The 16,504-nt window shown below is 35.9% G+C and overlaps 1 protein-coding gene across 7 annotated transcripts in view; it reads left to right on the plus strand.

The window, feature by feature from the left end:
* LOC139971903 (disheveled-associated activator of morphogenesis 1-like) overlaps positions 1-16,504 on the plus strand; it is an 81,463-nt gene that overhangs the window by 47,550 nt on the left and 17,409 nt on the right. For 6 of the 7 annotated variants that reach the window (XM_071978737.1, XM_071978739.1, XM_071978735.1 and 3 more), the window contains exons 6-14: positions 610-745; positions 1,388-1,585; positions 3,185-3,295; positions 5,405-5,508; positions 6,865-6,931; positions 7,621-7,738; positions 9,337-9,519; positions 10,843-10,910; positions 13,632-13,661. In XM_071978737.1, coding sequence (XP_071834838.1) covers positions 610-745; positions 1,388-1,585; positions 3,185-3,295; positions 5,405-5,508; positions 6,865-6,931; positions 7,621-7,738; positions 9,337-9,519; positions 10,843-10,910; positions 13,632-13,661 — 1,015 coding nt within the window. The remainder of the gene's footprint in view (positions 1-609; positions 746-1,387; positions 1,586-3,184; positions 3,296-5,404; positions 5,509-6,864; positions 6,932-7,620; positions 7,739-9,336; positions 9,520-10,842; positions 10,911-13,631; positions 13,662-16,504) is intronic. The other variant, XM_071978736.1, reaches the window with a different exon arrangement.

Raw genomic sequence — 16,504 nt, forward strand, 5'->3', positions numbered from 1 at the left:
AGGTAATTTACTTTGCTCCTCGCTTACCTGTCTCCTCACAACCTTAGCACCTAATTCTACCATGTTTTTTCGTATCGGAAAACATTTTCCAATACGAAACAACACGGTAGAATTAGGTGCTAAGGTTGTTAGGAGACAGGTTAGCTTGTCACTCGTAAATATCTAAACCAGTAAGTTTTATGACTTCTATGTCAGTTATTCTGACATTTACTTTGCTCCTCGCTTACCTGTCTCCCCACAACCTTAGCACTATTGGTGCCTACTGTAAGTAAACCCTTGATGTAGGACAGGAGGATGGGCATGGTTTGGCAAGCCATGATTATTAATGTGTCATAATTGTCATCATGCAGGTATAGACATCTCAACTTTTAATCAGTTTGTCTGGAGTGAAGAGGAGAAACAGTTAAAACTGAATATTTTCTAGTGCATTGACTTTTCAAACCTGTATAAAGTAAATAACCAGATTGGAACTTGGTTTCCTCCATGGGGGTCTGGGTGGAGGTGGGAGGGTACTGGCAGTAGGAGCCATTGAAAGATCCTAGCATCTTTTCCCTGTCACCCTTCAGTGCCATACTATACCGGTTTTCACATTCATTTTCTTGTTTCTAGCTTTGTGATTCGTTTCCTTGAGCTTGACGGTCTGACCGTTCTTTTGGACTTCTTGCAACAAATGGACTTTGTGACCATGGAGAGTGGCATCCATACGTCATGTATCGGTTGCATTAAAGCCCTCATGAATAATTCAGTAAGAATTTGAATCCTAATGAATCCTTTACATTTTTTCCAATGTAAGAGCATAAAATGTCTGTCTAGGATGTGTGATTACATAAAAACCCTCTTTTTGTTAGGTATGATTAGTTTTTAACGGTGGTTAAATTCCTCTTGTAACATATATATACAGTTGCCATGTTGTAATGTCAGCAGAAGTGAGGAATATTTAAGTTTGGATATTTATTTGTCTAAATGGGGGGGGGGGGGGAGGGGGTGGGAGAAATGATGGGAAATAAGAGAATATTTATTGGAATTAGTGCAGTCGATGTGCGTAAAGATTGTTATTTCAATGATAATAGTGGTGCTGAATATCATTAAAAGTCTATCTCTATTGGCTATAAAGAGGTTTTTGTACAGGATTCATAAACATATAAATCTTTGGCAAGAAAGGTACAGAAATAATCAGTCTGCATTAGAAAATGCAACAGAAATTAGGAAATCTGTTTACCTCTGTTCAAAATTGTCAACAAGTTACAAGTAGGTAACTAGATAACATTAGCAGAGGATGTATCATATTAATGAACACAAACTTTGCTCTATGAAATTATTCTTATAAAAAATAACTTTTTGAAGTTGAAACAATCTTCCACACTTATCCCCCTCCCTTCCCTTACAGCTTGGCCGGGCTAACGTTTTGGCCCACCCCACAGCTATCAACATCATCTCGCAAAGTCTCGCCACGGAGAACATCAAGACAAAAATTCAAGTTTTAGAAATCCTTGGCGGTGTCTGTCTGGTTCCCGGAGGTCATAAAAAGGTTTTAGATGCCATGTTTCACTACCAGAATTATGCTTCAGAAAGGACACGGTTTCAGGTAATTATGGAAAAATATTCTTGTTTACTACAGCAGCTGTCATTTGAGAGATTTGTTTGCGGGTTCTTTTGTTTTTGACCCCACATGCTTAATTTTATTCAGAAAGTTGCCCAGTTTGACTACCAAATATGCATTATATTTTCCACTGTGATGTATGAATGGCTGTTAACTTTGTTTGTAACCAATATTCAAGTAGGAGCAAGCAATGTTAAAAGACATAAGAGTGCATATTTCAACCTACATTAAGTTTTCTTGAATTTTGTAAAGGAAATTAAAGAGTTGTCACAATAAAGTGAAGCATTAAGAAGCATCACTCCATTGGTTGTGAAATTCATTATAACTCTGCCATGCTTATATGTCACTTGAAAATAACATCTGTAAACAGAAGGTACTCTCAAAGCTGAGAGCACCATGGAAATCTTTTTTTTGTTGTAATTGTAAGTGTAATGCTTGAAGTGTGTTGTAATGTTAAGGCATTGTGGCCATGTTAGCATATCTAGCAAGTTTGGGTTGTTATACAGTCCCTGTAATCATTTGAGTCAGGGAAGTGTCGGGCAGATGAGTGTTGAGAATTCAGCTCAAAATTACTAGAGTAAAATTCATTTTGGCTGTCAATTGGAAACTTTCTGTAGGAAATTTTCTGGATTTAACTGTTCGACTCGGGTATTAAATGTCTTGAGAAATGTGATTCTATTTTTAGTTTGTTCTGGTTTATTCTGTATCGCAATAAAACTGGATCATGCTTGATATTGCTAGTTTATATTACTTGTTTCATCTTTCACATCTTTTTCAATAAATTTGTCAATGTTAGAGAACCTATTTGACTGTTCAAATATCAAACCAGAAGAAATAACTTTTAGGAACATGGTTCAAGCAAAATTCCTTCCTGCAGTTATGTGTGAAACATGTATTCTTGAGTGTATTGTACATTCAGGGAGATATGGAAATAGAAAAAAGCGCAGATATTACATTTAGCATTTATAATATCAAAGGTGAGTCTCGAATTCTTGTCTGGAAACAAAAAAGAAAAAGAAAAGAAAAATGAATTAAAAAAGAGAGAAACTACAAAACTGTTAGCATTTCCTCTTATTAAGAATTTGGTAGCATGAATGTCAAACAAATTTTGTAGGTAGGTTAGTTTTTTTTTGCTACATTATTTGTGTTATAGAATGAGATGGGTCATTGCGCTGATAGTGTCATAGTGTCATTCACCAAGGATGTACTGTGCTATAAACGTTACCTGTTCACACTAGAAATGGCAGCACAAGAGTGTTAATGTTGTGATGGGACAGGTAAGCTTGTGTCTTTCAAGTATACCAACCCGATTTTATTTGGAGTGTCGGTTTTATGTTTGCGGCCACCCTTGAAATTTTTTTTTTTAAAGATTCCGTAGGTTTGTTTTAAAAACTTATTTTTTTGTTTTTATTATTTTTTCACACAAGCCGGAATATAGAAGAAGTATTGTGTAAATTAATCTTCATGAATAATTTTGTTATTTCTGATTGAGGACTAACTTTGTGACACTGTTGCCAATGTTTGATGACCAGTTGTTGTTAATAATGTTAGGGTTTTATCAATCTTAAAATCTTGTCATTTCAGAGGTTAGTCAATGATTTGGACCGCAGCACGGGGAAGTATCGGGAAGAGGTGAATCTGAAGACTGCGATAATGTCTTTCATCAATGCAGTTATCAAGTACGGCGCAGGAGAGGTGAGTAGTCTTGATCCTAATGAAACATTGTAACAACAAAAATGAGAAATAATGAATATCTGGTGGCTTTTCTGGTTATTTCGCTCAACAAACACAGACTGTTACTTGATTTGATTTGATTTTGATTTTTTACTTTGATTAGACAGAAGTTACTTTGATTTGATCTCAATTATGATTAAGTTTCCTGCTTCCCTGTTAAGGTAATAAAATATTTGTACTCTGAAATATTCATTACAAATGGTTTGTAGTGTTAAGGATGGAGGGACAGACCCTGCTTCAGATAGCTTTGAAATGAAAGTAGGCTCAACTTGCAGTTCCTTATCTGAATTTTTGTAAAGAAAGGTATGCCTGTTTTGTTTTTGGGTTTACAGTTTCAAATTTGTATGAAAATAGATAACCTTAACTTCTGAGGTTACTAGGGTCTGGTGAGTAATAGTCATTGTTTGCTCATTTTTATATTTTGGGTGCAACAAAGGAACCACTGAGGGTGTAGGGAATTTTGAAAGATTTTCAAATCTTTCCTGAAAGGTAGAATTTTGTAGCATACTGTGGGACAATGCAGTCTTTTGTATTCATGAAATATGAATGGGTTTTGTTTCCATTTGACAATGACCTTGTGTAAACTTGCCCCCTGATTGTATAGGGTTAGTTCTAGAGAGACTGCTTTGCTGGTGAAAGAATTGATCTGTTGTAGATAACATTCAGTCCTTTTCCTGTTTCTTACAACCCACTCACGTCAATGAAAATTAGGACCTTGCTTACGTGGCTACTTTCATTTTCCAATAATCAAGCTGAATTGATTTTTTTCCCCGTAGGAAACCTAAGGAAGAACTTATATGTTTTATGGTGGAAATGGTTGCAAACTTGATTGCATTTGAAGAGCTTTTGTATCCCAAATGCTGATAATTTTGTCTTATTTATGAGTTCGGACAATCATTTAGTCAGTTTGGCAGTCTATTCTATAACAGTTAAAGTAAACAACGCAGCCTATTTTAATTACTAAAATTTGAATGGAAAATAATTCCTTATATTTTTCTGTTGACTTTTCATTTTAAAGAGGTTATCTATATTAAGTGACTGGTAAAAAATATTGGTTCAACTTGATAAAAGGTCTAATACCTAATTTCTTGACCTACTTCTGTAATCCAACTAGTATCGTAGAAACTGGGTTACCTTGTTGCTCTGTTAGTTTCTCTTGACCAGCATTTTTGTAACAAGCTCGGGATATACAAGTGCTACTGCATTGTTGCATTTGCATTTCTGTTGGTGGCGCTTGGGTGGATATTTGATATTTAATTTCTGATTGAATCGAGTTAAAAAAAAAGTATAAACATTGTAGAATGTTGAAAATGCAAAAGGTCAAATATGGAAGTCTTTTTTGGTCTCACGACACATAGCATACCGTAATGGAATCATGCAATTGGCCCTCCCATAGACTTTCATAGTCATAGTTTTATATTTAATGGGCACTGTAGGTTCAAGGGTTTAAATAAATGGAAGAGCTGGCAATCATATAATCATATATAACCATGTCCCCAACCCCCCCCATTCTCCCCCACCCTAACCTGCAAGAACGGTTTTAATGCAAGACTATTCAAATGACTGTAATCTTTGATGTCATGGAAGTCATCTACATGAGAAATTTCCTCTCACTGCTTTGCTTCTTTTATATTGTGAAGTTTACATAGCGAAATCTGAGCACAATCGTGGTAGCCTGAAGCAATGAAATCCAGTCGCAGTTTATTTAAGAAATTCAGAAGGTGGGAGGGTCTGGTAGGGGAATCCTATTTGTCTTGGAAGGCTATTAAAGGCCCCCCGTGACCCTGTGGCTTTTTTGTCCACAAATGAGACAATGAAGGAACATTCAGGCATTTGAACATTAAAAACACATTTAATGTCCCTTGCTGTAGTTAAAATTTCATTTGGGATCGATAATGTTGTGTTTTTTCGCTGGAAGAAGAAATTTTCCTTTCATTGGTATTGGGGTATTGAGTTGCGTTAATGTTGTCGTAAATGAAGATTTATTTCAGCAGCGGCAGATGAACAGAAAATGTTTTCAAAGGTTTTTATCTCTGAAGTGTGGTGATGTATCTGTTTTGTTCACTCTAGGAAAGCTTGGAGTTTAGAATTCATTTAAGGTACGAGTTTTTGATGCTTGGTCTCCAGCCTGTGATTGACAAGATGAGAAGTTTGGAGAATGCTACCCTGGACAGGTAATGATTTACGCAAGAAGTACTTATTCAGGCTTGTTTGGAATTCCAGATCAGATATAAATGTTAAAAAGGAAAATGTCATTAATTTTGCTTCAAAACCCCTAGTTGATTTTATTGGTTTGCACTTCAATTCATCAAAAACTTATATTTTCATTAAAATGCAGTTTTGCAGCTATAAACCAACTTTTTAATGTTAGATACATAGATCTTGAACTCCGTGTGAAGGTGGGTAGTATGATTCCACACACTGTTGTTGTTGCAGATAAACACACACAAATGTACATATATCTGTTGCTTTGAATGTCCTGGTATGGTCATTTAAAATGACCACAAAATTAAGTTGCACTTTGTTAGGTTAAACGCCCCTCTCTGGCAGGTAACCGATCCTTGTGAGTATGACCATTGCAGAGTACTTTGGCCGTGAAAGACGAGGTTCTCACGTTATGTGTCAAGTGTGTGTGATTGTTGTGACTGTTTATACCACATTAGATGTTTCTGTTCATTAGCCACAATGGCAATACACTGAACACCCAGTCTGTAGCAATTTTTGCCTTGACACGCACCATTTCAATTCATCAAATTGAACACAACGTAATCAAATCTTGTCACAGTTTGTTTTCATGGAGGGAAAACTGTCTTTTGGTTTTTTACCAAAGAAAGGAAAATGAAAAGTTATTTACCAGCTGAAGTATTGCCTGGGGAAGTAATCAATGCGGAATGAGTTATGTGGTAGCTAACTGTACACGTCAGAAAAGACTTGTATGTACGAAAAGTAACTGCACTGATAGTATTAGCCACTCTTTGGGAGGAAAATGGGAAACAATTGATAATGGCGGAAAATATTACATATGGCACACAGAACTTTCTTAGTATTTATCATGTATTGATTGAGAGAAGACAATATGGAGGGTTGTGGGGGTAGGGGGCGGGATGGACAGGGGTGGTTTATGGATAGGTCGCAGGGGAGGTGATTAGGGAGTGGAGAGGGTGTAGCTGGAAACAGAGAGAGAATATAATATTGGAATCAACAGCAATAGATATTATTATTATTATTATTATGGTTCCTTATATAGCGCAAATACTATAACATATATATATATTCAAATGCGCTTTACATGATGAAGAATAAAACAATAATAAGTAGAATTAAAAAACAAAACATATATTTATAGATATTTTATGAATCCAAGATGGGATGTGGCTTTGATTCAAGAAAGAAGAATACATCTCCCGGCACTTGACCTTGAAATTAAACTTGGTCGTTAAAAATACGAACGACATCAGACAATAAGACGGGTAGGGTCACCCACATCTCTCCGTGGATGATGAGCTCTTCAACTCATTTCTCTTTCACAGGCATTTAAATTTTTTCGAGATGGTTAGAAATGAAGATGAAAGGACTATGGCAAAGAGATTCGAAATGGTGAGTTCAGGAAAGTTTGTTTTGTGGAAGCAAGCAGTGGCTATCTGTAAAGTTCAGTGATAGTTATAGGGTCCCAGCTTATTAAAAGGAAAGAAAATTCCCCAGTGGTGGGGCACTTTGTGGAGTGTATCAGTAGGATGTTGTATTTCTCAGTGTGTAAATGGTGTTAGGGTGTCAGGTATATACTCTGGTATGTTTCGCCATGAGTTACGAAATACTTATTTTGTATCCACCCAAACACACACACATAAAGCTGATAACCTTAATGTCCTGGTGAGATGGAATCCTATTCATTATAAAGTTTAGCTTTAATCTTTAAGTTTCACTTCATTCCTCTTCCTTTTTCTCCTCACTACAACCGCACCCTTGTCCTTCTGTGTCTAGATCTCTTGGTATTATTTTTAGTGCTGCCCTCCCTTAGTGACTGATTTTTAACACCCTTCCCTTCTCAATCCCCATCCATATTGTTTGAAGAGCTATTTTTGTATTAAACATGCTACAAATTGTGATTACTTGGTATAAACAGCACTGTCTACCCCCTCCCCCCCCCAAAAAACAACAAAAATATTGAAAAGAAGGAAGGAATAGGGATGGCAAAATATCACCTAGAAATGAATGTTTGTTCATAAGATGACTTACAATTTCGACTCGCTTTATTCCAACTTTCGCTGCTTCTTTCTTCGCCGCAGATCCACATCGATGCCAAGAGCGCTACCAGCATGTTTGACGTACTGAAGAAGAAGATCGCTCACTCAGAAGCATATCCCAGTTTCCTCTCAGTCCTCCAACATCTGCTACTCCTGCCGAGTAAGATTTCCATTTCTCCATCTCCATGTCTTCCTCAAAAATCTGAGACTTAATGAAGCATATATTGATTGATAAAGGTGGTAGGGACTTGAAAGTCAAGGTTAGGCTGTTATTCTGATTAGCGTCTTCTTCTCTTGAGCAGATAAACTCTCCGACTTGTTTACCAAAATACATTTGGTTCTGCTGATGCGTTCCTTAAAATCAGTTTATTGTTGATCATATTCGGTCCTTTTTTTTTCTTTTTTTTTACCTGAACGTTAATGAATTTTGTTGGAGAACAGCATCATCTCAAAGCTCATTATCTTAATAAATTATTCTTTTAGTTTTAGAGAAGGTTTTCATTTGTGCTAGTTATATACCTTTCAAAGAATGAAGTTTTTGTATCCCATTCAACTTCCTATTATTAATTTGTTTTGTGTGAAACATACAGTAGTGCCAACATATAATAAAATGTCAACATAAAAATATAGGAGTTAAAATTAAAAGGAAATGTAGAAAAAAGAAAGAAAAAAGAAGGGTAAAATTGCATTTTGAGATGTTTAGCTTGTTATGTTGGGTTGCATTCATACCATCTGATCAAATACTACGATGATTCATGTCGACTTATTTGAAGACTTATCTTTCAAACCGACCACAAATAAGTCAGAAATACCTGAAGTGTCATACTTCTATTAGCGATATATCCTACAATGTGCTAGTAAATTATCTTCTTATGTTCTTATGTGTCACTGGCACTGATAAGCCTGTCACACTGCAGGGTCTAACCCATCGGTATAATCAACTTATGACGTATTGAGCGGAGTCAGATTTCTGTGAATCGGTCTCAGACTACATTCCAAATTTTGTTGTTTAACACCGCTGCTGAAGTTTAACCGAGTCGATGATAAGAAGTCTTTGTTTTTGAGATTGTTATATAAATAGTCATCAGTTTCAGCAATATGCTTTGTTAAACATCTCTGAAAATATACATCTGACAGAGTAGGTTTGTTTTGGTTACTCCTCAGGAGAACTACTCTCAACATGTGGAATTGGTTTTGTCAATCTTGAACTCTATATATAGTAGTAGCTACTCATGCAAATTGGTGGGTGGTGGGGAAGAGGTGGGGGGGTGAGGTGACCGGACTATGCCATTGGAATAATGTGATGTGGCAAGTATTCCTGATAGAATATTTATTTGTAACCAAAACAAAAGTATCTAGTGATTATTGTTTTCGATGAATGTTTTGATTATTAGTTTTCATTAATGTTTTCATCTTGCAAATCAATAACAAAGAAGGGGACACTTTTTATTTTGGTTTGATTATTTCATTTGCTAGATCTCTGCCATTAGAAATTTGGCAAAAAGTACATCATCAGGATTGCATGATTATTTATTATATAATAATTTTGAAAATAGATTAGACCGTCGAGATTGAATGCTTTTAATGATTTTAAGAGACCCATAGATAGCACTTTGGATGAAAATCTTAATAATCCGAATGTAAACCACACTTCTTTTCACTATTTCCTTACAACATTTGAAAGTAATTTTTAATTGGCATTAATTGCTTTTTTAAACTGATATCACTTAATTTAATATGACATAATATTTTTTTCAGAGAATGGACGCAGCGAACACCACTGGTCACTCATTGACAGACTGCTACAACAGATCGTGCTCCAGTATGACGATGGTGGTAACCCGGATATTGCCCCCTTCGATATCAACTTCAAAGATGTCATTGAAAAGGTCATCAACCAAGACCTCGTCCAACGAAAGATGGCTGAAGAAAAAGAACAAGGTATTTGGTTTGCCGTTTGATTAACCTGGTGACAAATGTTTTTGCAAAAACAAATAAGCCAGAATATCTAGAAAAAGGGTACAATGATTACTTTTGATCAAACTTTGTGACCCTTTCCCCCTCCTCTTCCCTCGCCTTCCCTGCCCTCCCCTCTCCTTCTCTCCCCTTCCTTTCCCTCCCCCTTCCCTCCCAGTTAATCTTCCTTCGAAGAGCCTGTTCACTAATTGAGAGAGAGTGGTCTTGTCTGACCCTTATTGAATCCCTCAGAATTATTTCAAGTATTAGAATAATCAGAATAATTTCAAGAATCAGATTTCAAGAATCATCAAGAAATTACCTTTGGGGAAACTTTCAACAAATGAAAAGCAATATGAGCAAGATAGAATTGAGGTGAAACGGAATTCATTTATCTGTATGAGATTAGTATCGGAAAAGGTAGGAAGGAAATGTCTGCTGGATGTTAAGTTAACTGCAAAGTGAAAAGATGTGTTTATCCAAAAAGGAAGATTTATTTGAAGGGTGACTCACAGGCTGATATCTGTAGTATCCTGTTTAATCGGAAGACTAGCAAAAATAATCAAAGAAACGTCAGGATTTCCTTGAGACATATTCTTATCAATTGTAAGTGTTTTGTTTAAGTGTATAACAGAACTTGAAAGCATTTTTGAACTGTCTTGGATTTATTCATGAATGTTCCAGGTGATGAAAATGAGAAGTAATTGTAAGGCCCCCCCCCCCCCCCGAGATGAAAAGTTTGCAATGAATATAAGGCCTCTGGGTAAAGGATTCATGATACTGCTGTGTAAAGGGATGTTTGCATTATTGGTGTAACTTTAGAGGTATTATCGATATTACCTGAAGGTCAATTTTGATAGTGGTTGGTGCCATCCATAGCAACCATTCTGTTATTTTCCCATATCACCATAGTTTTATGAAGTTACAAAGCTACGGTTTCAAGATTCATGTTTCAGCCGCTGTCTAGAAATGATGAGAGTTAGATTTAAAGTTGTCAATTTGGTGGTTAGAAATCTGTGGATTCCATACTAAAACTGTCCTTGAATACTATGGACATCCTTGACGGAATGTCAGCCTGTGTCAATGGGCTCATAGCTTGTTTTTAGCTTAGTTTAGCTTATTATGATAGCAAGAGGGGTTACAAAGATACTTTTACTCCTTTTTGAAAGTTTAAATAATATCATCCCCAATTCTTCTGATTGATTTGTTAGATGAGGTGTTGATGCCTTACTTCCCTGAAGTGTGACAGTTGTAAATGAAATAATCCTTTTTTTAAAACACGAGTGAATTGTTTCCTCTTACACACAGCATGTGCAGAATTGAGGGCAGAGCTGGGCAGGAAAGACAGAGAAATGGAGAGCAAAGAACAAGCCAGGGTAAGGAAAACCTGCTCGGTTGAATCACTCTTTATTTGTATTCAATGTTTCTGTATAGATTAGAGAATATCGTGTCAAAGGTCAGATGGAGCATCTTGCACCTACCTTTGGTGTACTCCCTTGTTAATTTTCCCCTCAGCATCATGTCGCACTCCCTTATCTTACTAAACGTTCGTTTACTCTTCAGAGGAGAGGTATACTCCAGAGATTGTCTGCCAGACATGAGAGAAATCAATTCAGTTTTGTTCATGAGAAAACACATTCCCACATCTCTTGATTCATTTAGAAATACAAATTTGAATGGCAGGATTTGCCATGGGTACAGTCTGTGTACATGTGGAATGTACAATGGTTTCAGTGCAAGGGCTCAGTGCAAGGGCTCAGTGCAAGGGTCAGTGCAAGGGGTCAGTGCAAGGGCTCAGTGCAAGGGGTCAGTGCCATCAATATGTGTAACCACTGAGGAAGGTGAATAAACATTTAAATGGGGACGGGTGAACAGCCAGGGGATTTTGGTATTCATTGAAAGTCCTTGAATGTAAATGATGTGAATGATTTCATCTCATGCCTTGCTTCAATTGTTTGTGGTATACCACTGCTTGGTTATATCTAATGTAATCATTTCAAGGAGAATTTCAAGGGTAGGGTCCCCTTAAATACAGGTCACTTTCAGAAGAATTTCAGTAGGTATTCTTTTTTCTCTCTTGCAAATCTCTGTCTCCATCTTTACTACAATTCCCAGATGACTCATTTACAAATGATACATTCTGGTTGAAACATCAAAACATTATTCTCATTTCTTCATGCCAAATAATGAGAGTATCGACCTCTCTGAGCTTTTGTCATTTTCCAAACAATTTTACCATCTGTCATTGCTCAAAGCTGTGAATTTTGAACTCTTTGCAATATTCTATACCATGGTATTTGGCACTTTCCATCAGTTCATATGATATCAAATATTCATAAAGAAGTTAGGAAAGAACAATCAGCAACTTCTCTTATATTAATTTTATGGAAGCAGCTGTTTGTAATAGAATTAAGATCTCACAAATTTTGTGAAACAGTGATTTCAATCTTCGGAAGTTGTCTAGAAGCATTAGACCAACATTAATTTTGATTGTCAAACTAGCCTCTGTTGTGACCATTGGTTTTAGTGCTCTGTCCATTTTTGATAGGGAACTGTAGAGTATGTGTGTATATTCATCGAACCAATAGACGTGTTACTTTGGGCAAATTTGAAATGAAACGTGAACCAGAGGTTTGACATCATACCCGCAGGAATAATATCTTCTCTTCTTCGGCCTAATTGCTCGATTCTGGACTTAATTCTCTCAAAACTAATAACAATTTCTTGACTAACATGCCACTATTTCATTCCTAAAATTGATAAAACTCATATTCTTTGTTTCTCGTAATAAATAAAGAGAAAGTTGAGATCATTTAACTCTGAAATTAGAAAAAAATGTGTGGATTATAATAATTTTAATTCATGTAACTTTCTTGAAAGAAAAAATGGACCCCAAGGGGGCTGGCAGTAGATATTCAGCTTCAAGTGTCAGCCTTTCAATGGAATAATCCTTCTGCTGTATCAACACAACTCTAAAAACAACTTTTAAATTCTGATCTGCGGCTAGTCTTTCTGCAGCAAATGATAATGATGCAAACCACAACAATGCAAAAGCTAAAAGCACTGCCAAATAGCTATGTAATATAATAACGATGAATGATATTGTAGAGAGGGAACAGTCCAAATATTAGAGAGATTAAATCACGACTGTTGACACTGATTAATGTAGGTGAATACTGCTCTTTAACATAGTAGAGTGTAATTGATGTGTTTCATTAAAGACCACAAGATAAGCTGGAGGCGATGAATGTTCATACGAGATATGGAAGGGAGACAAACAACTTGAAATGGTAGGATAGTAAAAGTGACTGAATTGAAGAAATACGTATCGAGTGGGAAAGTGTGAAGGAGGAGAGAGTTGATAGATGTTTCTGAGGTGGGGGAATGTGTGGAGAGGAGGAATGTGGGGAGAGGGGGAATGTGGGAAGAGGGGGAATGTGAGGAGAGTGGGATGTGGGGAGAGGGGGGACTGTGGGGAGAGGGGGGACTGTGGGGAGAGGGGGGACTGTGGGGAGAGGGGGACTGGGGAGGGGGTTGAGGGGGAGAATGTGGGGAGAGAGGGAATGTGGGGAGGGAGAATGTGAGGAGAGGGGGAATGTCAAACTTGCAAGGGAGAATAGTATGGAAGACTGGGAGGAAACAAAATCTTTGACATAAAAATATAGGAAAACTGTAGAGGACATGCAACTCTCAGGTGGTCACATGACCTTCTACATCGAAGACGTTGAAGAAGCTAACCAAATTGCATTCACCAGTTAACAGGCCAAAATTTAACATGTTGAAAAGTTCCAAAATAAGAGTTGTTCTGGTTCAATATTTATCATTTTCATGTCAAACTGTTCAGCAGATGCATTGGATCCAAGTCCCTAGTAATTATAGATATTTAATTTGGTGTAAATAGTGAATGTAGTTCCATATTTTTTTGGGTCAGTGTATAGTTTTTACTATGTGGTAGTGGTATGAAGTTTGATATATTAATTTACTTATATTCACTATTTTATTTTTTTTGCATCTTTCTCTGCATGTATGTATCTTGTCTATTTATTTGACTATTTGTTTTTGGTAGTTTTAGCAGATTTTTCTTTCTTGTTTCATAGAGATCATTTCCAATTGAAATAACTACACTGGTAGGTTAAATTCTCTAAGAATTCTGCAAAACTTCCAACTTTGCTTGGTTTTATATTCTCATAACAATTTTTAAATTTTTCTTTCTTTCATTAATTTTTTTTTTTGTAGCTTGCTATTTTTCTGGCTTCCTTGCCAAGAGTTTGAAGCATCCACCCCTCCTCTAAAAAACCCTCAGCACTCCCCTCTCTTAACCGCAGCCTTTAAACGCGTGTTACAAGCAAGTATAAACACAAAATTGTAGATTTGTGTAATATGCAACTAACTGTTATTTAAATAATTGAAGTTTCTTTCAGAGACACTTTCATTAACAACTAAGTGTCACATAGGAATTGTATTGAGTTTTGTTTACAATCCTTGACTAAGCACTGCATGTAAAAGTGTATGGAGGCATCCAAGGAGATTTAATACAACAAAGTAAAAGTTTGGTTTAGTAAATATATTCCATACAAAGGCTTAAACAGCCAAAAACCATTGACAAAATGTTTTCTTCACAACTAGACAGACAACTGGAAAACAAACTTCTTTCTATCATTTTTCACAACAAAAATCTTGAGGGTCAAGGATCCAGTTAATAGTTATATAGCTGTATACTATATATATATGTATATATATATATATATATTTATATATATGTATATATATATATATATATATATTTATATATATAATGTATATGTATATGATTGCAGCGGTGAATAGAACTCAATGTGTGCGTTAAACTGAGTTGCAATGCGATGGAATAGCTTGTGGATACATATATATGTATATAGTACAAATATATAATTAAATTTACAAGCAACCCACTAACAAAACAAAATTCATGAAAATATAGATGAAAATTTTATACTTTGATTGATTTTGACTGTTTTGTGATAACATCATGTCTAGAACTTCAGATAATATAACATAATTGGGGACAATTCAATAGCTAATTAGATTGCAAAACAAAGGATTAAGTATTCTGCTGTTTCAACTTGGGGGGGGGAGGGGATGGTTTATTTGGAAAGAGTGGGGGGAGGGATGGTCCCAGGAAGGTGTTTTTAGATTTCCTATTTTTCTTAAATTGAAAACGTTGCATGTACTGGGTAGTATCAAGGGATGTAGTGTCAAGCTTGTAATCTTTCTTTGGCCGTGCACATGGGTGATTATGTAAAGGTGTCTGTGGGCAATCTTGAAAATGGGATTGGTTAGTATGCATTGGTGATCTATGTCACTATTATTTAAAAAAGGAATACTTAAGTCAGACTTGGGTTCATTTACTTTGGGATAGCTGTTTGCACAGACTCATGGTAAAAATAACATATAAATAAATATATATTCAGTCACTACAATAAACAAAATGCCCCTTCCCCCTCCAAAAAATTAAACAATTGGACAGGCATTTGTGGTTTGGTTCAATAATTGGTTTAAGAAAGCATCTTGAAACATTGCACCAAAGAGACCCTGTAAGACTCAAATATATCAATAATCTGAATATTCAATTGAAGAAATAACTTGCAGAAAAAAACTCTGCCAGTAACTGTGGACATTCACTTTGCATTAGTTTACATTACAATGTGACATGTTTGTTATTAACTGACTACACATTAAACTCACAAGTGTTTGTACCTAAGTGGTACTTTTTTTCAAAGCCTTTCCCATCTTCTTCACCCACAACCTTTGCTACTGTAGCTGTGACTTCAGTAAGCAATATCTATCTATCCCCTAAGATTTTTTAGTGCGATGACAAATTGTGAACATCAGGCTAGACATCTGGATTATCGAAATGATTTCAGTCACGAATCTGGAAGAAATGTATGGCTTTGAAAAACGTGAAAAGAGTTGTCTTGTATTTGTCTTCAGTTGCCTGATGGCCTTTGACTTCTGATGTGTTTGGCATTGCAGTTTACCTAACACATGCAAAGGAGATGCACACTAGTCTGATATGCCACGGTTTCATGTTTTGTGTCTGTCATTTCAAGATTCAAGATTCTCTCGTATATATTGAACAGACACATCGATTTTTTTCATGATGTTAACACTACAACCATTTGCCTTTTGGCAAGTTTTTCTTTTGAAGCACACATATTTTTTTAGGTCGAATTCCTCTTGTCTTCTTTGCTAAAGAAGATGTTTTCCTTTGCCTCACCCCTTCATCTACCCCTACTACCTACACCCCCTCACCCTCTCCAACCCAACCCAATCATATGATTTTTATTAGATAAGTAGTTTAAACATCCATGCCCCCCAGCAGAGTAGGTTAACATCAATAATTGTTTCTACAAACCTTTAAATTGACATCTTTTGTTTTGCTCTCCTATGAAAGTGACTCAAATTGTTGTTGCATAATTTGTTTACTTTTTTCGTTTTGTTTAGGAATTTTTGAAAGAATAGTACGCAATGCATGATTGGCTCTCATATATCCTGTCAATAGCCAGCAGTTGTAGTTCAAAATTTGTTTTGTTTATTTAAAATTTGTTTGTTTGTGTTTTATTATGGTTGTATTTATCCCTTTTTTTTACTTGCACTCTGGTTCCTCTTAAACAACATAGCAAAGCATTCCCTTTTTTGGTTTTTGCATTTATGCTTGTTTAAGGACATTTAAAAATTTCTTTTGAAATCCAGTTAAACGACAAAGAGAATGACGGACAATTCGAACTTTTCCTCTACATGTTTTTTTTAAGTGAAAAATTGTTATAAGATAAGTATATTATATAAATGAGACTTATATAATAATTGTATTAATGCTGTATTAATCAGGCAGGGTTTATAATTGATATTATTGCCGCTGGTCAGTGTTTGCAAATGTTGAGGATTGGCTCAAAGACCTCTAAAATGGAGAGGATATCTGGCCGAGGCTCTC

Source organism: Apostichopus japonicus, chromosome 8, assembly GCF_037975245.1.
Source record: "Apostichopus japonicus isolate 1M-3 chromosome 8, ASM3797524v1, whole genome shotgun sequence".
In the NCBI taxonomy this organism is placed as follows: Eukaryota; Metazoa; Echinodermata; class Holothuroidea; order Aspidochirotida; family Stichopodidae; genus Apostichopus; species Apostichopus japonicus.